The following is a 25,051-nucleotide window of genomic DNA, read 5'->3' on the forward strand; positions in this document are numbered from 1 at the left end:
AAGAATCTGCCAAGGGACAAATGACCAACACTGAACACATACGAGGAGGGATGACCAACGGACGAGACTGGTGATGGAACGGTAGCCAAAGGAGAGAACCCGGCCGAGAGGACGATCAATGAGAAGATCAAGCAATCACGTCCTGGAGGGAGTTTGTAGCATCGCAGGACTGTGAGAAACGGTGTCAGCATGGTGGGGGGGGGGGGGGTCTACTCCCAGCAGTGGATAGATCAATGCTCATAAAAACACAAATTATCTTGACAGCGTTTTATTAAATTATATACATGAGAAGTGACGGTTGCTAGCAATTACTTACTTTTTCAAAACCACTGCTACTTGCCTGCCAATTTTAACCTGTTACCAGTCCACGGCATCTTAAAAGCTATACATATAAGTAGATAACACAAGCTGATAAGCACATGCGACCGACAAGTGATCTAAACAGTAACAGGATACTGCGAGTCTATGTGCATTTGGAGGACAGCCTCAGATGCTGCGTACAAGCTTCTACAATCTACGGAGCCATTCCGGCAAAGATGAGCTCCAGTGCGGCCTGGATGTCCCCTCCCGTGGCTTGCAGCGCGCGCAGGCTCAGCCCATCGTCGTGGATGCCCATGGCGCGGAGCTGCTGCAGCTGCGCCCTCCACTGGGTTGGCTAAAACATGGAACGCCAAGGCAAGGCATGGCATGCGGTCAGAGACAGCGCAAACAGATTCAATTACGTACACACTGAACATCCGCACAAGGTATGTACTGCAACTCCGATGGCTAGGTACGGTGAAAAAGAAGATCAACGTACATACGTACTTCCGCGGCCCTACAATTGCTTTCTCCTGCCACCACTGGAAGAAGGGCCTCTACCAGGGGAAAGCCCTACAGTCCCCCCCTGGAGGGTATGTGGCCTACTCTTCCACACCGCACAAATTACAAGAATAAAAAGACACCGTGGAAGAGTTGGGAGTGCGCACGTTCCATGTCGTCCCACGTGACCTGCCGATCGATTAACTGAGGTACCCAATAATACTGCTGGGTGGAGAGATGCGAGAGGGTTTAATAAACTTGGCATGTGTTCAACTGGGGAGCCATGAGAGTGAACTGGCGACCTCTGGATTGCTAGTTCAGCATACTAAATATTACACAATCGCAGCATCAAACAAATCGGATAAAATTTGCTGTTCATTCCAACAACATAATTAATTTGGGTTCACACAGGATCATATCAATCATGTCACGTCATAAAACGGCCACTTAAAGCTCACTTAAGTTTACGTGTGTGCTATCTTGAGTATGTTCAACTTATTGAAATGTGAAGTGGTGCCACCGTGGCGAAATGTTATCTCCCTCGCCTGGTATACAAGAGGTCGTGGGTACAATCCCGACACTGACACCTGTATATTTGGAGTTTGGATGTTCTCCCCGTGGTCACGTGAACTTTTCTCCAGGTCCTCCGGTTTTTCCCTCCACATTTAGTAATTGGCTGCTATATATTTCCACGTGATAATCCACTTGGTTGAGCTATCATTTGTGGCCAAGTCACTTCTGGAAAAGAGCTACATAGCTCAGTAGGCCTTACCTGGTAAAATAAAAGGTTTTTTATGGTTTAAAGTGTGACGTGGCAGGCAAGCAGGTTTGGAGTGACAAAAAAGGGGGTCGAAAAAGGGTTCTATTGCGAACGCCACACACCACGCGGCACACCACGTGGCACACCACGCGGCACACCACGCGGCACACCACGCGGCACACCACGCGGCCCGAAAATTCAGTTACACTGGTGGTGTGAACACATTTCACGTAACGCAAGTCAAAATACCCGTGTCGACCCGTCCCTTGTGAAAACGGTTATGAGTATCGTCTTTCTTATTTTGTTTATTGTTGAATGACAAGTAACCACATTATGTTTAAACTCAACTCAAGTAGTCCCGCCATAACACTCATGACAGGGTTTGTATGCTACGTCTATTGTCAAAGCAAGCACATGCTTACTTTAAGCCGTAGAGCAAGCTGTAAAAAATACCTTAAACGAATATCAAGATGCAGCGCGACGTGTCCTTCTCTGGTTCTACAGTAATTATCCATCATTTCCATTCATAAGCTAACGCAGCGATAGCCAACTGGCGTCTCCCGAGCCGCATGCAGCTCTTTAATCCACCACATGCGGCTCTATCAACGGGGCAGAACGTAGAACATGCAATCACAGGAGCAAATGTCTCCCATGCTGTGCCGAAATACTGTCAATACACATACAGATATATATCTACTTGGCGCTTTGCAGAACGCATGGGTACTGTTATGGCTCTTGGACTGTTAGAGGTACAACCACTCCTAAGCTAGTGGGATCCCCCAATAACAACAATGGGAATATGCACAATGACTTTGTGTTTTCCCCACGCATGGATGCACATGCATAGGCAATTAATAAAAGCTGGATGTACATCCGACGACCTACCTGTGCAGAGGGAAGATTGTTTGCTCTAAGAGCATGCTGCAGAGCATGGGTAAAGATTTCTGGACGAATGGCACCGGCAGACGTGGAAGGCTGAGCAGCTCCAAATCCTGGTGAGGTTGCTGTGGAGGCCTAGCATCAACCATAGGAAATAACAAAACCAAAAAAATCATGCCATGACACATGTTGCTACCGAGTAGGTTTGTGCGGTTGTGTTATCACAGCTCTACGACTTGTTTTCGAGTTGTACAGCGTGTTGTTTGACATGCGCTCCGACGTTTTGCTCCACGTGTTGCCAGCTTCTTCAGGAACCGAGCCGAAGTAGCTCCGGGCAAATGGAGGGAAATGTACGGAATGACACGTGGCGCAACCTTAAAACACATCCAGGAGCTACACTGGCTACAGTTTACGCTTAAAGGATACTTTGCCTCGCCTTTAATGGGCCAGTGAATTAAATAAATAGGCCATGGGTTTAAAATGATGACCTCTTGTAGGTCGTATGCCGACTGTGCAGCAGCAGCTTCGTGATCTGGCAGAGGGTATAAAGCATTGGCGAGGTGCGGTGGCATCAATGGATTTGGCCATGGTGACCGCATTGTAATTTTTAGGACACCAAGTTGTATTTCCCTGTTAGCCTTAGGTAATGGTTTCAGGAATCGTAAATGATTTAAGGATTTGCATTTATAGGGCGCTTAAATGCCTCGACATCTCAAAGTGCCTCATCTCAACTATTCCATTTGCCTTGGGCAGTCTTGCCCCCCAGTGGCAACCATCTGTATGGGGCACAAGGAGTGTGCAGCACTGGCCACAATTCTATGATCCCACTGTGGTTGCAAGAATGCAGCAGGAATTGAAATTTGTCCACGGGCGATTCCAATGGTGTTAACATTTTAATGCACTTAAATGGTATTCTAACAGGGTCAAGATGTCATCTCATGGAAATTTCTCATGGGACCGTCAGCATAACCAGAATCTGCTATGGAGAATTGCAGCCTAGGACTTGTCCATAGAATGCTAATTTATTTCAATGTCGATTCCTGGATCTCAATGAAAATTAATGGCGGCAATTGCAATCATCACTGGACGTCATGCTTTGGCAATTCTTCAAAATAAAACACATTTAATTCCAATATTTGTGATTCAGGCTAGGGATCAAGGAAATCAATCAGCACAAGTTCCTGAAACTCCTCTCCCATACATCATGTCCACTGGGGGTGGACTGTTATAATTTTATTGCCATTTTTTTAATTTGCCATCTTATTTTATTAACATTTTATATTATACATTATATTTGATTTAAAGCTTTCATGACTGCACTGATTCATATTCTTGGTTCTTTCGGTAAAGTCACGTTGAAGGGAAACAATAAAATATATATAAAAAATACAATTCTCACGACGTTTTGACTGCAACACAAGCAGTCATCATCAGGTGTGAAAACCAACGGCAAGAACATTTGAAAGAAGTGGCGGTGAACTCAAGCACGTACACCAAGCTCTTAAGGCTAATGGTTACTCCGACTATACAATCCGCAAAGCTATCACTCAAACCATGAAGAAGGACCCTCTTGAGGAGCCTTTCAAATCCATCACTTTACCCTACATTGCGGGAATCACAAAAAAAGATCTCCAGAATCTTGAATAAACACAAGATCCAGGTCCGTTTCAACACATTACATAAAATCCGTGATCTGGTTCCGTCTGTAAAAGATGTGATTCCGGACATACAGTACCCTGGTGTCTACAAACTAAGTTGCCTCTGTGGTAGTAGTTACATTGGAGAAACCAAACGACATGTCTCGGACCGCATTCGTGAACACAAAGCAGACCTTAAACACGGTAGGACCAACACCTCGGCCGTGGCAGATCACTGTTATAATTCAGTAGGCTCACATGACATTGACTTCTCCAAGACAGAGGTTCTTTGCAAGCCATCTGGCTACCATTGGAGATTCGTTCATGAGGCTATCCACATGTACAAACACAGAGACAATTTTAACCGAGAAGATGGATTCTGGCTTAGCAATCATTGGAAGGATTTCATAAACCATTTCGGGTCTAAATATATTGTTCACGCTTACGGTGGCTTTCAGACAGCATACATTAATTTTTCGTCTCCCCCCTCCTCTTTTCCGAACATAGATGGACTCGTCCATCTAAACAAACTGTCAAATCGCTATCCGTGGTGCAAACGTTAATAAATAAATAAATACCGCCACTTCTTTCAAATGTTCTTGCCGTTGGTTTTCACACCTGATGATGACTGCTTGTGTTGCAGTCGAAACGTCGTGAGAATTTTATTTTTTATATATATTGTATTATTTTATTGTTTCCCTTCAACGTGACTTTACCAAAAGAACCAAGAATATTATATATTATATTTATTTATTTGGCATTTCAGCCAATGTACACTTGCCTCAACACACTTGGTGCATGCAGTCCTCTCCACCGGACCTCATCTAATCAGTGTGATGTCCTAGTGGTGGAAAATGACTGACATAAATATTGGGTCATATTGGGTCATATTGGGTAAAGCAGAGCTGGGTATTCAAGGTGATGGTGGCAATGGCAGCTCACTGGTCCACTGCAATGGAGATGCTACTACTTTGTGAATAACTAATATTTTAAAAAAAAAATTTAATCTGGGGTGTTCCTTTGACTAAGCTCACATTAAAAGAAATCAAAGATACGTTTGGTCTTTGCTTCTTACTCATTCACGTACGAGAGGGTTTATATCGTCACCTGCAGGCCGGACGTGGGGGTGTTAGCGCTGCTTCCCGGCGTGCTGGCAAGCGCCAGGGCTGTGGCCAACTCCGTCTGGGTGATGGGTCGAGGACCGGAGGAGCCTGCGTAGCGCAAGCTGCTCGGCCGCGACGTTCCCATCATTTGCTGGTCCAGTGCCCCAGACTGCAGCCGACGATGTGGTACGAATCGGAGTGCCACAGGGACACCGAACACGGGAATGAGCGAGCATTGAGGGTGCCGGTATACGATTACAGCGTGCGAAGGAAAACCGGACAACGAAATACATCTTAACGTAACCGATTAAGACTGGCCGTGACTTTTAAACTAATGGGCAGATCGCACTGCGCGACAGCACTGTGTATGTGTGATTTAATGTAATTCATGGCATGGAGGATAATCCACTTTATCCATTCTGATGTTGGAGACCAGTTTCGCTGATCCTATCATGAGCGGGGTAACCCGCGAATTTACGTGGGTAAGAGGGTGATGGACAATAGGGGCTCTCCTGTGCATGATTACAGGAACATCTTAATGTATATATCTATATATATAAAAGAGAAATTTGTGAATATTTGTCTTTTCAAAATGTTTAGCATAATTCCCGACATACAACAAACTTGAAATTTGGCATGTGGGTAGTTTCCAGACTGTACAAAATGCAAAAAAGATAAAAACTGACTTTTATATTTTGGGGGGGGGGGGAATGGCCATGAAGTGTGTGGCGTCAACCTGCATACAGGACTGGCAAGAATCGATATCTGCTGGGCGTTTGTGACATCGATTTAACGGGAATAGGCCGATTCTAAATAAATCTACAAGCTTCGATTCCTTTGCGCGATTTCAAGAATGGAATCTTGGCGCGCGAGCGTCAGTTTTTTTTTCCACCGCGCATTGGGTTTTATTTAAATTTTCATGAGGTAATGATCAAAGTTTTATTTTCATTTGTATATGTTATGTTTTTAGGTTTTGAGACTGTTTTTAAATTTATTTTTCCCCCGGGCAATGCCAGGTACTTTCCCGCTAGTCATATTTGCAAACCAAAAAAATTGGACAAACGCCCTTTATTGTACAGTACTTTAATGAAACATAATTTAAAGGGAAAACCAGATCTCACTCAAGTGTGGTGGGCCTTTATTGTGATCAATGCTGTGAGAGTATGTGACATTTGTTTGGGAAAACAGGAATACAATAATAACATACCTTGACATACTTATGTTGAAGGCATTTAAACTTTATTTTTTTCAGAATGATAACTTGGAGGTAAAGTTGCTTACTTTATCTTGCTCTAAGTAAAAATATCAACTTGACCAACTCAAACGGTCAACGGTGAGGTTTACCACTCAATATTTAAGCCTCGTAATATTCTTGAAATTTTAAAATTAAATTGATGCGACTTACGAATGGTAAAACATTTAAATCCATGTTCACGGAACACAGGTTTTAGTGCCGAAATACATAAATACACTTAAAAAAAACTGCACTTTATAGCAATTAAAATAAAATTATACCGAGAGCAATATTTTTACCTGCGATTGCTCACCCTCCTCATCGTCAGAAAGACCATCAAATGCAAAGCCACCTGCAAAAAGAAACTGATGTCGTTATTACTTGAACACAACAGATTAATATCAACACAACAGATTAATATCAACACAACAGATTAATATCAAGGATAGCAGACTGAAGCTACATGGCTCCGTGGTTGAAAGACATTAAACAAGGTGGCCAGGGAGGATGAACAATTATTCCAACTTGTAACAGCGCAGAGCATTCACTCAACTCTCGAAGAGAGAGAAAAAGAGATGCAATGGACCACACACAAGCAGGAAAGCAGCCACGTGGTGAGCTGGCGCCAACAAATTAATAATTTGGCGGGACCCCGGGGTCCCGCAAAAATCAGGTCAACAATAATTATTATTATTTTTCAGTGCGCCCACTCGTGACCCCGACAGCAACGCGCCGCCCGCCCAGACTCGCGCCAACAAGCGCCAGCAGCAGGCGGCGATCGACACGATGGGCGCCACCCCACCGGCCAAACGCGAGCCCCGGGGGGCGTCCGCCGCGGTCGCGCGCGGCGACAACGCCCTCCGGTCAGCCGTCGATCCTCAGCTTCTTTGCCAAGGCGAGCCTGCCCCCGCAGTGAATTTAACGTGTTTATGTAATTTTTCATCTTTTTACGAAACTTAGTGCCCCGAGTAGCTCTCGACGAGGCCAATCGATTGACCACTAGTTTTGTTGTCGGTAAGGCAACAAGACTCGTGTCGCTACGCGGTTTTTCCCACCCCGGGGCAGTGATGGGACCCCGGGGTCCCGCCAATTGCTTTAATTACACAAGCTCTGCGGTCAATTAGCGAGTGTTCACTTGTGGGAGGAAACGAGAGGACCCGGAGAAAAGTCAGGCGACTATTCCATACAGACGGAAAAAACTAAACAATTGTTTTTATTTTACCAGGTAATGCACACTGAGCTACGTAGTTCTTTTGCAGAAGTGACCCGGCCACAAAGGATGGCTCAACGAAGTGGCTTATCATGTGGAAATGTATAGGAGCCAAATACTCGTAAACGTATGCTTCTAAATGTGGAGGGAAAAACCGGAGGACCTGGAGAAAAAGCCATGCAACCACGGGGTGAACATGCAAACTCCATCCAAATACACAGGTGTCAGGGTCATGGTCGTACCCACGAACTCCTGTATACCAGGTTAGGTAGCTAACATCTCGCCACTGCTCCACGCAATCACAAGTATATACACAGACACACGAAACAACAGACTTTAAAAAATCGTGTCCACGACACTTGCCTGGAATGTCGTAACTGGCCGACGTAGTACGCTGGCGAGCGGAGGCCCCGCTGCCAGTTAGCGGCGTGCTGCCAACGATTGAGTGAAGCAACAGGACCATGGCGTTCACCAAGGCTGGGTGCGACGCAATCAGCCTGCACACGGGCCACCGGCGAGCGAGAGAGAATGTCAGAAGCTAAAGGCGCAGCCCTGCAACTGCTTGCTCAGGGCGCTGCTGATGGGAAGGGCCTCCACCAGAGGGGGCATCTCGGAAGGGTATTTTGGTTCTACTTTTCCATGCTGGACAGAAATCTAGGAAAAGATGGGAGTACCCACATGTTACCCCACCACACCGGTGCACCCATTTATACTGCTGGGTCAACAGACGTTTGGGGGGGAATTAATAAACTTACCCATTGTTTCAACTGCTGTGCCGGGAGATCGAACAGGCAACGTATGGATTCCAAGTCCAGTGAGTTAAGCATTGAACCATGGCAGCAGCACCCCAGAGAAAATGTGCTGAGAAACATTAAAATTACCGTGTCCATCATGTGAACAGTTTAAATTGGCAGCCTTCTGGAGCTAATATCCGATTCTAGGTGCCAGTTTTAATTTGGATCCAGTGTAATTTTGTATATTGTGTGCACGAGTGTGGAGGGGATAAAAGTTCACGAGCACAGCATGGCTATCTCTAAATACAATACCATCTAGCTTAATTGGGTACGAAAAAAATAGATGTCAGTTTGTATTACAAAAACAAACATGTACATGTAATTGGTAAATAAAAAAACGACCATCGTACTTATCCAACAAGCTGGGGTCAGCAAACAGCATGAACAAATCCTTGTCTTGCAGTACTCCTGAAAATGTCACACACATCATCCGGTTGTTATAGAACTGAGATTATATTATTAATTAATAATTTCTATTGGTAAATAATTTATTAATAGTTCCTATGAAAAAATAAATAGCATTGCTCATCACTTTTGGCAATCCTATGACCGATGAAAATACACATTCCTGTGGGGCAACCAGCATCTCCATAAGACATTCCATAATTGGTGCCCACCACCTTGTACTCATTTCACCGACTCCAGATCGATGATATGGGCCGAGTAGGCTCAATCAAAGTATAAGTTATCCCAGACATACCAAACATTAACTCTGCTGTAAAATTCAAACACAACATCACTGTATAATAAAAAATAATGTAAAAAAAAACAGCTATACAAAGGATACATATTGTCCGATTATCTATTTTGAAAAAGTTATACTTGCTTGAAAACTAACGTCAACAGTTACAGGCCTTTAGATCAATGCCCACAATTACTGAACAGATTATTATGCAATCACTGACTGTGTATTCATTGGCATCAGTTATGCATTATGAAGAAGCGCCAATACCCAAAACATAAAGAATCATATTTTTTTTTCCTTTTAAGGCAGTGTTTATCATTGTATTTTTATACCTACGTGACTTTACCGAAAGAACCAAAGAGTATGGATTCCTGCAGTCACGAAAGCTTCAAATCAAAATTGTATCGAGTTTTTTTTAGTATTTTCATAAAACAATTTCACTTTATAAGGTGCACAATGATTCCCCATGATACGCACTCTGGCCATGGTTAACCAGAAGCGAGCTGGAGGAATGGCCTGTCGTCGTCATGTGTGTTGCCAGTGTGTGGCAGGAGAGCGCTCGTTCACGAGGACGCCAGGTTCTCAACACCCGGAGTGCCATCAGAAAACAGTGGCATCAAGGGACTCACGATGACAAGTTATTCGTGTGCCGTGACGTCTCTTGCCTCACTTGACCACATCGCCATATTGGTCTACTACAGGGGTCAGCAACCTGCGGCTCTGGAGCTGCATGCGGCTCTTTATAAGGACCGCTTCCTGAAGTTATGTATTAAGGAATCACCGTCTCACATTTGCGTGCATTGTACGGCTCTCGAAATAGAGGTCTTTTTTACCGAATTGGAAAAAAATGCCCCTTCTTATTATTGTGGTTGCCGTCCCTGGTCTATGGCAAACCAAACATAAACAAACTGTAATCATCTTTCAAAAGCCCTACCTAGCATATAATTACTTTTTAAGCCACATTTTCACCTCATGAACTGAGAACTTATTTTTTACTATATATTGCTCCTACCCAATTTCTGACTACCAACCCCTCCTTGCTTGAATTCCTGCCCATAAAAGTTGCGCCCTACTGGATTGGGTGGTCAGGCCACGGGAGCTTGGGCCAGGAAAGTCGCGAGAGCAAGGATATGTAAAAATAGTTACACTTCTTATTTCTCGTGAAAATGTGTAACTATTTAAAGAAATGCAGCGTGTGACTAACTGTCCAATGTGGAAGATTTAACAGGCCTAAAAAAAAGCCTGCCTCTGACCAAATCACCCAAAATACATTCAAACGTGTGAGATCTCAAAAGCTAAGCAAAATTCAGTCTGGATAGTGATTAGATAGGGAACCACCATGCACATGTTTTATAGGCTGCAGTGTTGCTCTGTTGGCTCATCAGAGGGCAGCTGTATTTACATGTTCTCACATATATGCTCCCTACCTTCTACAAACCTCACTGACCAGAGTGGTGAAGTATGGTTAATAACCCATATGACCCGCAAGGCATGGGGAAGCCCAGATCCAGAAGTGGATCGACAAGCCAGTGTACTATTTGAGGTGAATGTAAATTGTATTCTTGTGTATGCCAAAATATTCAGGAGCTTCTCCGATTAGCACGGTTGGCTACGTATGGTGAGAAAGACGTTCAACATACATGCATGCATACATACAAATGTCAATGTTGATTTAGGTTTGATGGCGAGGAGGGCTTCAGGATAGAGTTTGTGTTGTGTTGCTGGTCCTCCTCCTCCTCCACTGAAGGAACGCAGACTAGTGGTTTACTACATGGTCCATACAATGGGTTGCATGGCCACAGTCACGCCGCGGCTTGTCTTTTAATTTTCCATTCATGATGAAGTGAAGTGGATGTAAACGGAATAACCACGCTCCTCACCCAGGGCGATTGGATCATTGCTGAGTCCAGGTGTTGCAACGACCAGCTGATCCAATGATTCTTTGCTATTCAGAGTTTTGAATATCTGTCACAGAGGCAAAGGTTTACTATGGTATTATACAGAACACAAACAGATGTGCAACGTGTTACATCATGCATTCACTTTACCATATGCTCAATAACAGATGGCCACCAACACAATTATACATGTTCTATGAAGATGATTGATGACAAACAAGCAAAAGTTATTTATGCTCGAGTACAAGACATGTGCAAGTCATTTTAAAGTGACTGCACTGAATAAAATAACAACACATTTCAGTTTAAATTCAATCTTGTAACGTCTTCACATGGTTTTTGGAATTTGTCACTTTTTTATGAAGAGTACACTCTAAGACATGTTTGATGTGACTTCCTGTGGGACTATGAACAATTAAAACTTTGAAATAACAACCAGCATCTATTAAAATATGGGTAAATGACACAAACTGCATGAGCACCTATACATTAACGATGATTTTAATGAAAAACATAAACATCTGTTAAATTATGAAGGTGCAAAGCAAAACAAATTAAATGATGACTCGTTTAGTATCAAGGTTTTTCAGTTTCAATTTCATTTATTTGGTATAGCCCTGTGAGCCATTCGGCTCTTGAATCGGGTGCAACCGCAACAAACAAAAAACATGAACAAGAAAACATCTTAAAGTGACTATGTGACGATGTGCAAACAGAAAATCCAAGAAAAGACAGCAAAATATTGCGGGAAAAGCACCGTACACCAACGCTAGGTAGTAATGCACTCACAGCTTCCCTGTGAGTCAGGCTGGAAGCGATGGCAGAATGCAGGAACCGCAATGCCCTCTGTGCCTCCACCTTGTCCACCGGTTCTGGACAGAGTTGCAACACACATCGTCACGCACAGGCTCTCCTGATGTCACATTCGCTTGTCGTTACAAACGTGCGTTTAGATTGTTAAGGGATTATTTGGCTGCTATAAATTTCCACATTATAAGCCACTTCGTTTACCTATCATTTTGTGGCCAGGTCGCTTCTGAAAAGTGAAGCTAATAGCTCAGTAGCCTTCACCTGGTAAAACAAACGTTTATTTGTATATTTTTTTAGTGTTTTTGCTTGCCTTTCCTATACTTTGCACTCCTAATCCTGTTTTTTTGCATTGTTTGTTGCTGTAACGTCCTGACCTGACCCTACTGGACATCCGTAACAAACAATTTTTTTTTTACAGCTCATCGGATTCCTCCAGTAAAAATAAACTTTCTGATTCTGATGATTCCGCTGCTACTGAACGACTTATCGAGAGGAGCACACACCGGGGCAGGCCGTGGGCTCAGGCCACGCTCTCCGCAGGACGTGGACCGTGGCCCCAGGCTGCACGCCGCACGACTCCAGGCTCTGGCCATCTTGGAGCCGTTTCCCGCAGAACACCAGGTCTGCAAAAGAAGTGGGCGCAGCACACTGCTTCATGCAAAACACACACACACTCTGAGCTACAACAGAGCTCAAGCTGAAAATCCACATTTGACACTACAGTAAATAAGTAAAAGTGATGCTAATCGCACACGATGCTATGAGGAGGAAGATACTAAGTTTCCGGCACTGCTGTTCCTGCAGATTTTGATCAAATTATAGACCAGTTTTTTCTCTAATCACAGGCCTTCCTTGAATTGTGTTGAGCCATTAGGTGTCCTTGCCAATCCCAGCTTCATTAGGGATGAGTTGATGAAATATGAAGCAGGCTGCTTCTGTAGTTTGTGTGTATGGTTAAGGGTTATAGGTTACAGTTACAGCTCAGGTTTACAGTTAGGTTGGTATCAGACTGGGGATTAGGGTTTTGTGGATTCGGGTTGGGGACAAATTTAGTAAGATGATTTAACGCGAAGGGTTAGGCTTTGGGTTACCATTTACAGTTTAGGGTTAGGTTATGTTTACAGTTTAGGGAATAGGGTTATGGGATTATTGTTTAGGAGTTAGGGTTATGATGGGTGAGGACGTTAGGTTATTGTTTAAAACGAGGGGTTAAGCTTATGGTTAAAGGTTAGGATGTTAAGTTATGGTTGAAGGCTAGCGATTGGGGTTTGAGGTTATCTGTTAATGGTTCGGGTTTTGGGATTAAGGTTTTGGGTTAGTTAAGATTTATGGTTAGGGACATTAGTACCTGAAGACTGCTTCTCTTATCATGCACCTACGGGTATAGATAAATAATCATTCATTCATTATGCATAGTCATCGAAGGGCCATTGCGCCAAACGTGCGACTTCTTGCTACAGAATTCTCATAGACTGCTCTCGCTGCCACACACTGGTGCCTCGAGTGAGCCGTTTGATCCCACTACCATAGATAGTAGTCACGGCCTATCTGCTGACTCACCCCTGACCCGAAGCCGTGGCAGGGGAGAGTGCGAGCCAGGGCATCCCATCAAAACACGCGTGAGGGGAACAACACGAACCCCGGTTGGACAGCAGAGTTGCCACGAGAGACAAATTATGGTCCGAGCGATGGAAAGAGTCACGTGGCTGGGGAAACAACGGCATGCTCAGTGCCGGATGACCCTAGTAGCACAAGTAGCTACATGTGTAGTAGCTACTTGTGGTGTAGCTACACGTGTACATGCTACACCACAAGTAGCTACACGTGTAGCTACTTGTGGTGTAGCTACACCACAAGTAGCTACACGTGTAGCTACTTGTGGTGTAGCTACACGTGTACATGTGTAGTAGCTACTACATGTGTAGTAGCTATGGGCCCCGCACTTTTAAGGGCCCCACGCTCAATGATTTCAAGCTATCAATTCCGGTTAAGTGATTCTGCACTTGTTCTATTACTACAGTACTATACTGCCTTCGACTTTTACGAACGACTGGGTGTTTAAGGTTAGCGATTTGTCGTAATATCTGGCTGTATAGCAAATGAAAAAATACAATCACTTTACTATGCAAGTTCAAAAATTTGTGTTTTAATGTTTTTTAAAAAAAAATTAGGGCCCATTTATAACATATACTACAGGCCCCGCACTAGCTTAATCCGGCACTGGGCATGCACAACAGGGTTACTTACTGTTCATCATTTCTGAGACAAAACGAGGCACGGTGCTAATACTGTGTTGAGCAAAACACAGCGCAATGTACCTGGTGACCTGAGTTTGATTCCGACCCGCGGTCAAAACCTGAACCTGACCCCGAGCCGCTGGCCCCGATCACTAAACCGCACTGACCAGCGTGGTGAAGTATGGTCAAAAGAACGCCCGTGACCGACACGTCGTGGGGGGAGGCCTCCGTCCAGAAGTGGATAGACCATGGCCGATGATGATGACAGACACATTACGAAGTTTACTGCAATGTTGTTGCTACTCACCACAGTTCGGCAATCAGCAAGCAGCCCGTGCCAACCTCTTAGCGTCCGTGATCGGTGATTTGGTAAACAAAACACTGCACTTTACTACTCGGTAAGCATGGAACGTTGGGCCAACGTTGGGCCAACGGTTCCAACCACATTCCAACGTTGGCCCAACGTGATATGTTCACTGGGTGTTTACCGTACCAGCGGCACACGACGGCACGAATGCAAGGCCGCGGTGAAGGGCCGCGGTGAAGGGCCCAACACAGTGGAGGGCCGCAATGAGTGGTCACAGTTAAAGGCCGTAGTAAATGATCGCAATGACAGGCCGCAGTGACAGGCCGCAATGACGGGCCAGAGTGAAAGGCCGCAATGACGGGCCGCAGTGACGGGCCGCAATGACAGGCCGCAGTGACAGGCCGCAATGACGGGCCAGAGTGAAAGGCCGCAATGACGGGCCGCAGTGACGGGCCGCAATGACAGGCCGCAATGACGGGCCGCGGTGAAGGGCCCAACACAGTGGAGGGCCGCAATGAGTGGTCACAGTTAAAGGCCGTAGTAAATGATCGCAGTGACGGGCCGCAATGACGGGCCGCGGTGAAGGGCAGCAGTGAAGGGCCGCAACGAGAGGCCCCAGTGAAGGGCCGCCATGAAGGGCCAGCCACAGTCGAGGACCGCAGTGAAGGGCCACAGTGAAGGGTTCACAATGAAAGGCCGCGGTGACGGGGCCGCAGTGAAGGGTTCACAATGAAGGGTTACAGTGAAGGGTCGCGGTGACGGGGCCGCAGTGAAGGGTTCACAATGAAGGGTTTACAGTGAATGGTTTCACAATGAAGGGTTAACAATGAAGGGCCGTGGTGACAGGGCCGCAGTGAAGGGTTTACAGTGAAGGGTTTCAGAATGAAGGGTACAGTGCAGGGTTTCACAATGAAAGGCCGCGGTGACGGGGCCGCAGTGAAGGGTTCACAATGAAGGGTTTACAGCGAAGGGTTTCACAATGAAGGGTTTACAGTGAAGGGTTTCACAGTGAAGGGCCGCGGTGACGGCCCAGCGGCCACGGGGCCTCAGCGCGTACCGATGAGCACGGGGGCCACGTGGATCTTGCGCGCGATGATCTCCTTGGCGGCGAGTGCCGAGTGCTGGACGCTGATGTCTGGGAACGCGATCCTGCCGTCACTCAGCCGCTCCGCCACCTTCACGCAGATCCCCTTCGTCTCCATGGCTCCTTCCTCCTCCTCCTCCATCATCATCGTCGTCGTCGTCACCGCCGCTGTTGCTGCTGCCAGAGGCTCGCGTGAAGAAGTTCGTCGCAACTGCGCCGCCACGCGTCCAGCAGAGAGAGAGGTTTTGTTATTTTGTTGACGACGCCACCATTGGAACCTCCTTTGCCAGTAGATGATAATAGTTTTTTTTTAATACTCTTTTTATCTGGCAACAAAACCGGCACTTTGGTGGTTTGCATTGACCACAATATCTGCGGTCGGAATGCAAACTAAAAAAAAACAAACGTAACTCTGATGAATGTATGCGCGCATTAATAGAGTTACGTTTTAAAAAAAAAGAATGTTTTCTCCTACAAACATGTACTACTTGTAAACCAAAAAAGGTGTCAGTTTTGTTGCCAGATAAAAGAGTGAAAAAAAACACAATTATCAGAGGTTGTTGTTTTTGTTGTTGTTGTTGTTGTTTTACTTGACCCCTCGGTCGGGCCATCGTTGTCGGCCTGCCGGTAGGGGGCGATGATTCTGACTATGGTCACTGTTACATTGCATTGATGGCTTTTATTTTTGTGACTTTTCAAAACGTTTTTGGGTTTGGACATGTTTTTGTTTATTGTAGTACGGAGTTAGACTGATGGCCTTAATCTTAGTTGTCTTGTTGTTGTTGTTGTTTGACTTGCATCCCACTGGGATTTTGTTTTGCACACAGCGGTTGTTGGTGTACGGTGTTTTGTTTCAGGAATATTTTTGCTGGGTTTTTTTTCCCCCCAATGGATTTTCTGTTTTGCACAGTCAACACAAAGTCACTTTAAGATGTTTTTTTTCTTGTTCGAGTTTTTTATTGTGTGTTTGTTTGTTGCGGTTGCACCCGATTCAAGAGCCGAATGGCTCACGGGGCTATACCAAAATAAATAAATGGAACTAAATGGGACCGACTGCTCGCCAACGGCGGTGACGGGCCGTGGTGGTGGGGAGCTGTTTGTTTGGTGATGTTGGTGAGCGGACATCCACTCAGTACCTACGCATTGAGGGGTTAGAGGGGGAGGGGTTAGGGGCCGTCCATTAATGACGTCACGCACCTGGGGGGGTGGGGTGGGGTCAGACATTTGTGACGATACTCTTTGGTTCTATTCGGTAAAGTCACGTAGGTAAAAAATAAAATAACAAAAAATCACGACGTTTCGGCCACAACACAAGTGGCCTTCATCAGGAGAAGGGGCTGGACTGTCCTCTGGACAGTCCAGTCCCTTCTCTGGACAGTCCAGTCCCTTCACCTGATGAAGGCCACTTGTGTTGTGGCCGAAACGTCGTGATTTTGTGTTATTTTATTTTTTACCTACGTGACTTTACCGAATAGAACCAAAGAGTATGGATCCTTGCAGTCACGAAAGCTTCAAATCTAGAATTTGTGACGATGTGTGACGAGGGGGGGGGGGTGAGAAATGTGACGTCACATCAACATGGGAAACTTTAAATAAATATAGACAACACGTTCTACTTAATTAAATATACTTTTTAATCAATGTTTTGTCCTACAACATCAGAGTGCAGCGCCACATTAAACACGCGCTACAATGGCAATAGTTTAAAGCGATTTGAACCATCTTCTGTGTTCTTTCGGTAAAGTCACGTAGAATGGGAATAAAATAATAAAAATAATAATAACAGAATACAATTATCGCCACGTTTCGGCCACAACACAAGTAGCCTTCCTCAGGTGAAGAAACAGGACTGTCCGGAAGACAGTGCTTGAGTGAACACTGCCAAGCATGGACAGCGTCTTTAAGCTGTGTGGGAGGAACAGAGCGCCTTGTCAAAGCTTTAAATCGAGATTTGAAGCATGTTTTATATATATTTTTTTTGGGGGGGGCAGAGCTTTGTGACGTCATATTTGAGGGGGGGGTCTGACTTTTTGTGACGCCGTGTGACGAAGGGGGGGGGGTGTAAAAAATCTTCCAAAATCGCGTGACGTCATTTATGGACGGCCCCTTAACCCAAACGCGTACACTTGCGTATGGGGGGGTCTACTACAATGTGCGTACGGATATGAAATGGGGGGGGGGGGGGGTGAAGCCTCGATAATATTTTTTCTACATTGGCCTTCAAATGAGTTAGATAGCCCGTACTCAGGTGGGGGGGGGAGTGTAAAAAGTCCGCGCGCGTATAGGGTAGGGGTCAAGTTTTGACAGATTTTTGCGGACCTACTCAATGGATGCCCCCTGAGGTCGCAGTTGATACACTTCTCGATACGTCGCCTGATGAAGCTGGGTTGTAATCGCCAGCGATACGCCGTACGCCAATTCTAAATTGTTGTGAGTTTACCCTCCAACGCACCGGTGTGCTGAAGTAGTAACTAGTAACGAATTGGCACGTTTTGTTTACGTGACAAACCTTACTAATTGGCTGTGGCGGACTAAACGACGCATTTCTATTTACGCGATCTATGGAAAATGTTGATCGCGAAAGCCTGCGTGTTAAACTGACAGGATACTTCATTGGAATCATGCGTTACGTGCTTGTCAATAATTATCATCACATGCGCTTCTGCGGCCCTCTAGAACGCTCTTCCTTCCGATGTGCGGAAGCCACTGGAGCAATGCGCTTTTAAATAACCTAGATTGAAAGCTAATTTCTTGAGAAATTATCTTCTTGAGAAATTATTTTTGTGTTTATTTTGCCGTCCTTCCCCCGCACCTCCGATTAGTGCGGTTGGCTACTTACGGTGCGAAATAAGTTCGTCATACATACATACAAGAGGGAGTGGTAGCAGCCGCTCCGCGAGCCAGCGCTACCAACAATTGCCCAAGCTTTGCGGTCGTCTACATATGAAGGTGGTATCGGCCAATTCATGAGTGTGCACATTATGGGGGGAAACCGGAGGACACAGAGGCGGCAAATGGGACAGGTATAACTCGACTCCCACGGGCAGGGAGTTGCACAACACGGACGTGATCCACCACCCCCCTCTGCAGTGGTGAATTACAGGCGTGCATAGCCTCAACCGTCAGGCCTCTTACCTCACGAAACTGAATCAATCCATGCCGTATAAGCAATGTCACCATCAATATGCACAGGAGCGAAGTTGTGGAGGCAAAGCCCAATAGCTGCTGTTTGACAGAAGCATTCATAACACAGTAAAGCCTCTCAAAGGCAATCAGGAGAAGAGCATTCCCGATTGTGGGAGGACATTCCGGCATAATTCAAATAATTAAACCATTGATACATTATGCTCTTTGGTTATTTCGGTAAAGCCACGTAGGTATAAATCAAATAAATCACGACGTTTCAGGCGCAACACAAGCGTCCCGTCACCAGGTGGGAAAGTGATGGTCTGCTGCTGAGGCAGACTGTTTAAAAATGTTTGAAATGGGTGTAGCCCAAGAGTCATAAAGAAATGGCCGTGGCTAGTGATGCAAATGTGAGAAATTAGCATGTAACTGTAAGATAGGAAAGCGGCCTTCCTCGATATATTGTATACAGGGGTTTATTTTTCATGAGGTTCTCACATGAGTGCCAGAAGAAGTGGGTTGGTACCAAAAGACATCTTCATACATTCGCTGTCTCGCTCCACCTCCTCCTCCTCTGTCAGTTCAAACAATTGAGATGACGTGCTTTGATGTGCTCTGGTATTCCTGCTTGGAGCTCTGATTGAGCCTGCCGTGTGCTGACTGCATCCATGGTTCAATTGCGGTATTGGGTTCAAAAGGTGTCAGTGGTCATCTTGCACGTGTGAATATGCATAAGGGGCCGTCCATAAATGACGTCACGCGATTTTTGACGATCTTTGATCCCCCCCCCCCGTCGTCACACGGCGTTACAAAAAGTCAGACCCCCCCTCAAATATGACGTCACAAAGCTCTGCCCCCCCCCAAAAATAAAATATGCTTCAAATCGCTTTAAACTATTGTCATTGTAGTGCGTATTTAATGTGGCGCTGCACTCTGATGTTGTAGGAGAAAACATTTATTTAAAAGTCTATTTAACTAAGTAGAACATGTCTATATTTATTTAAAGTTGCGCATTTTGATGTGACGTCACATTTCTCAAACTCCCCCCCCCCCTCGTCACACATCGTCACAAATTTCTGACCCTCCCCCTAGGTGCGTGACGTCATTTATGGACGGCCCCTAAGGGCAGAAAGGCACGAGGCTGATAGGCAGGATTTGTCTTTTGTATTTATATTAATATTGACGTGGAAAATCTCACTTACAAGAAGTATTGCTTAATAGCAGTGTAAGAGACAACAGCAATAGTGTATGATGTTATGAGACCTCCTTTGCCAGTAACAAGATATAGTAATAGGTTTTTTTGACTACACAAGTTAGTCAAAATGCAATGTTTGCATTTTGACTACTTGTGTTGTGGTTTTTGCAAACATGATCCCTTGGATAAAGGTTGTCAGTTTTTGTGCCAGATAAAAGGGTAAAAACCTATCGCTAGTGTATGAATGTTTAAGTCAAAGTCAGGATTGCTGTTTAATCACAATATTGACTAGACATGTTCCTGCATCCTATAAACGCACCCATTCTCTCAAAACAGGCTATCTGTATCAACTGACACTGACTTCATATTTCCGAATAATATCACGAAGCGCTTGCTCGCCAAAAGTGTGGATGTCTCTCGTTCGTCTTTAGGCTCGGTTTAAAGATCAAACGCCAGAACTTATTGCATTAATCTACAGATTGAAATCGTGTTTCAAAGTCAGCAGTTATAGCTCTCGAAATATCGACTGTACTACCCCTGCCAGCATGTGCAGCTGTTTCTTTTCCTGTACTTGCTGTCACTTTCCAGTAAACTATAAATTGTCCAATTATTCCCATGAGTAGTTGGACAATGACAATGCACTGAACCATTTTATTGCAAATCCATAGCATCAGTTGTGAAAACCTGTACGTGAATAGCTGGTAAAAAAAAAACCTCCAAATGTTTAGCAGTGTTTTATGCCTCCATGCAGACCACCTGACATTGTGAAACTTTCCCAGATGTACAAAATAAATGCCCCTTTGTTCACGTATATTTTTTACGTTTCATTTTTTGCATGGCCTTTAAGCGAATAGAAACTAAGTACCCTGACAACAACACAGCGATTTAATATCTCAGCGCAATCAGCTGATTTTGAGCAATTTTCGAGCGCACAAAATATGCACAAGGGAATCATCCCCTATGGCAGTGGCGGCCAGCTGACGTCTCCCGAGCCGCATGCGGCTCTTTAAGCCACCACATTTCCGATCACAGTAGCAGAGAATAATGAATGTCTCCCGTGTTGTGCCAAAAACTGTCAATATATACCCACACATATATACACTTGGCTCTTTGCAGAACTCACGAGTACGTTTTGCCTCTTTGTCCGTTACAGATTGCTGACCCTTGCCCTATGGTAACCATGATGCGTTGTAAATGCCAACATTCACTCAGGCCCTATCTGGGCACACAGAAACCAGTTTGCTTTTATTCCATTCACTGCCTAATCCCGAAACGTCAAACAGGTTCACAATTCCATTCACAATATCCTGAGCCCAGCGTTTTGCATCCGAGCTGAATCAAACCCAAGGAAGAATTTCAACTTTGTTGCGAAACATTCGCAATGTATATGAACGCCATTTCCTGCTCTGTTCGAGTTACGTCCGCTGGATTAATCCAAAATCAGACCCCAGAATGTGGCCGATTAAAATTTTTTTATTGCGAGGCTGGAATTAATAATTCCATGCACCCCCTTGGGCATCAGTGACGATCATTTCAAACGTTTCCACCGAGCAGCTTTAAAATGACAAACTCATTCGGAGTTGCGCATAGGACGTGCATGTTTGGCGTCATGAAATACCAGTAAAAACATATTCTAATAGAGCGTGGTACTAGCGTGGTCCTGTTCTTCACTGCCTGTTTTGTTCTATGGACAGTTTGCGCCGTACGTTGAACTTCTTTCGCACCGTACGCAGCCAACCGTGCTCATCGGAGGTGCTTCATCGGCCGAGCGGACGGCGATCTTTTGAATGAGATTTGCGGCCGACGGAGCATCAACAGCGTTGACACGCTCGGCACTCTTTTCGTGTTTTTAAAACGCTGGATGGCTGAAGTTCCTTGCGCCTTTGCATTAAACGCTTGTTGTGTTTGCAAGAATTGGGCGAGCACGATAACATTTACACATTTCTGTCCGCTCAGGATTCGTATATCTAGTATATGGACTCCAAGATATTTTTCCTGAAAATGCCCGTTTCTTGCATTTTCTTTGGAGGACCAAATGAATCACTAAATTTCCGTTGCTTTGTTGAAATTTTGATTCGAGCCACAAACCGAAAATCATAAGAAAAACAGGGCAGCTGCTATGATAATTTATATAACGGGACAACTTGTTTTAAAGAGATGACAAATACAGGTGCGTATTTAATTAATTAGGCATGCAATTTTTCACAATCACGATTAGTATGGTTCAGTCTAAAATTGAAAGATTTGTACGTGTTACGATTTTGACATCAAAGCAAATAATTCAGACGTATTGATAGGGAAGGATACATAACTACAGTAAGTGAAGATCCTGCTACCAAAACATGTAAAGGACACCTCATTGTGGAATGCATCCACGTCTATTAAACAACACTTCAGTACACTCATTTATTTTTTTCAGCATGCATGCGTACCTGCAAAGCGGTGACGTGAACCCCTGGATATATACACAACTACATTTATGTTTAATGGAAATGCAATTACCACCGAATACGTAATCACTTAACGGTTAAATATTTCAATCTTGATTTGAAGTTTTCGTGACTGCAGGAATCCATACTCTTTGGTTCTTTCGTTAGTCACGCCGTGAGCTATTAATTTTCTATCTACGTGACTTTACCGGTTAAATATTTGCTATTTAATTATACTCAATTCTGTAGTTTAATCTGAGTCACCATCGCCATGAATCCGAAGTGCAAAGTTGAGGAGTGTTTCTGACGATTCGACATGGCGTAATTATTTGCAAAATTAATGTTAAGTAAGAACAAATGGAATACTAACATAATATGGGGTGTCCAAGGCAATCGTTTCACCTAATTCCAAACAACTTGTCATTAGAGTTGCTTTTGAACAAACTGACATCAAATTGTTCAGTGTTTTCACTGGCTAGGAAGAGCTTCTTGCATTTATCGGTGTTGACAAGGACATCTCGAATTACTTTTAACATAGTGAGCAAAATAGCTATACGCCATATCCTACTGCACGTATAATTAGAAACATGCGTTTAGATTCATTATTTGGCTCATATACATTTCCACGTAAGCCACTTTGTTGAGCGATGTTGCCAGGTCGCTTCTGAAAAAGAATTAATAGCTAAGTGGGCTTCGCCTGGTAAAATAAAAAGTGTTGTTTATGTATAGTTATTTGCTTACCTTTCCTATACTTTGCACTCCTATCGTTGTTTTGTATTGTTTGTTGTAACTTTCTGACCCCCCCCCCTACTGGACATCTGTGAAAAAGAGCTTCATAGCTCATCGGACGTCTCTTGGCTAAATAAATATTCTGATGTAGGCTCGTGTGCAGTGTTGGAGTCGGAGGGTTTTTGTTATTGTTTTTTCATTATATATTTAAGGTAGTCTTTCCAGCTTACACCAGAATCCATATTACTTGAGTCTAGCTTAGAGGTTTTACTGCAATTAAATTTGTACCCAGCCTATGGAGGCCACTGAATACATGGCTTGTTGTTGGCACTGGGTCTGCCGATTATTTCGGTCATAAACGTGCTCCTGGCTTGCTGTCCATGAAGTTTCACTTCTTTCCAATGCCTCTGCCGCTCAAACCCTTGATTCTTTATTTTCTTGGCCTTCCTTTTCAATAATTACCCTCAATTATAGTGGTCCAGAGCTTGTGCTGGAAGTCGATTATATATTCGTCTCTTAAATTTTTCTGCAATGTTCTTTACAAGTGTTGATATAATCGTTTCCGATCTATTCCTGCCAAGTCGTTTCTACAGGAATGTCATCTCCATCACTACCTACCTCGGTTCATCAGATATACTCTGTGGTCATGTTTCTAATCCAAATAAGATAGCGGAGGAAAGCTTCAACCTATCTTAACTCTATCAGCATGGTTCAGCTTCAAGAAGTTGGGTAAATACGATTGTTTGACATGTGGGAGACAGAGGGCGTACCCGGAGGCGACTCAAGTATCCATGTGCCCATCAACACTGCAATCTCCCTATACCTACAACACCTGAAAAGCTCCGATGGTCACCGATCCAAGTATGAACCAAGCTCAACTCTGCTAACTTCTACAAAGATCCAAGGATATCCGGTACATCTATGGTGATTGTCAAAAGCATATATAATCTGCCAAATTAGCGCGGTTGGCTATGTAAGGTGTGAACGAAATTCAACATACAAGTGTAAATGTGAGTGCATTGACATCTATAGAAATCATCTGCACCATTTAAAGACAATTATTAATCGACTTTATTAAACTACTTGGCAATGCAACAGTTACAATACCCCAGGTCATGCGTGTGAAAATGCTGTATCTACCAACATTTCATCGTTGCCACATTGCAAGACAAAAAAACATTCCGGTCATAGCAGCTTTAAAATAATTAACCAAATCACCCAGACTATTCCGCATCCAATCATATCTTGGAAGCTGAGCATGATTGAGCCTGGATAGTGCAGTACTTGGATGAGTGACCACCACTCAACACTGTTGGCCACAGGGCTGATGCTTCAGTGAGGGAAAAAAGTATTTGATCCCCTGCTGATTTTGTACGTTTGCCCACTGACAAAAGAAATGATCAGTCTATAATTTTAATGGTAGGTTTATTTGAACAGTGAGAGACAGAATAACAACAAAAAATCCAGAAAAACGCATCTCAAAAATGTTAGAAATTGATTGGCATTTTAATGAGGGAATTATTTATTTGACCCCTCTGCAAAACATGACTTAGTACTTGGTGGCAAAACCCTTATGGGCAATCAGAGGTCAGACGTTTCTTGTAGTTGGCCACCAGGTTTGCACATATCTCAGGAGGGATTTTGTCCCACTCCTCTGCAGATCTTCTCCAAGTCATTAAGGTTTCGAGGCTGACATTTGGCAACTCGAACCTTCAGCTCCCTCCACAGATTTTCTATAGGATTAAGGTCTGGAGGCTGGCTCGGCCACTCCAGGACCTTAATGTGCTTAAACTAGATTTGGTGCTTTCGTGACTGCAGGAATTAATCTTTGTTTTTTTTTCGGTAAAGTCACGTAGAAATAAGAAACAATAAAATTACATAATATACGACGTTTCGATTGCAACACAAGCAATCATCATCAGGTAGAGGAAACACATAACCGCAGATATATATAGACCTTAAGTAGAGAGAATTAACACAGATATACCAGGGGATAGAGAGAAACGGAGCACACTAAATCAAACAGGGTTTAGCAAAATTTGGAAACTGTATAAAGCAACACAGACGGTCGGTTAAAACACAATTAACACATGGTCTTGTTGAATACGCTATTTCAAAGATTGTTAAATTGTA

General features: G+C 44.2%; 1 protein-coding gene across 1 annotated transcript; it reads right to left on the reverse strand.

Annotated features, from left to right (window-relative positions):
- Nucleotides 1-252: 252 nt before the first annotated feature.
- Nucleotides 253-15,647, reverse strand: UBL7 (ubiquitin like 7). Its single transcript, XM_032978030.2, has 10 exons — nt 15,413-15,647; nt 12,315-12,434; nt 11,791-11,873; nt 10,984-11,068; nt 8,769-8,826; nt 7,988-8,121; nt 6,714-6,766; nt 5,185-5,349; nt 2,447-2,575; nt 253-655 (listed from the first exon to the last, which is right to left on the reverse strand). The coding sequence occupies exons 1-10, from the start codon at nt 15,585-15,587 to the stop codon at nt 515-517; spliced, it is 1,143 nt and encodes a 380-aa protein (XP_032833921.2). The 5' UTR covers nt 15,588-15,647; the 3' UTR covers nt 253-514.
- Nucleotides 15,648-25,051: the final 9,404 nt, after the last annotated feature.

Source organism: Petromyzon marinus, chromosome 1 (assembly GCF_048934315.1).
Source record: "Petromyzon marinus isolate PM22_M1 ecotype Great Lakes invasive population chromosome 1, UKy_Petmar_22M1.pri1.0, whole genome shotgun sequence".
Classification (NCBI taxonomy): domain Eukaryota; kingdom Metazoa; phylum Chordata; class Hyperoartia; order Petromyzontiformes; family Petromyzontidae; genus Petromyzon; species Petromyzon marinus.

Excerpts from the sequence above, each read along its gene's own strand:
- UBL7 (XM_032978030.2), bottom strand. The coding sequence starts at position 15,587 with ATGATGATGGAGGAGGAGGAGGAAGGAGCCATGGAGACGAAGGGGATC. Across the intron at positions 12,435-15,412 it reads CGTGGCCCCCGTGCTCATCG|ACCTGGTGTTCTGCGGGAAA; the intron begins GTACGCGCTGAG and ends CTTCTTTTGCAG. Across the intron at positions 656-2,446 it reads ACAATCTTCCCTCTGCACAG|CCAACCCAGTGGAGGGCGCA; the intron begins GTAGGTCGTCGG and ends TCCATGTTTTAG.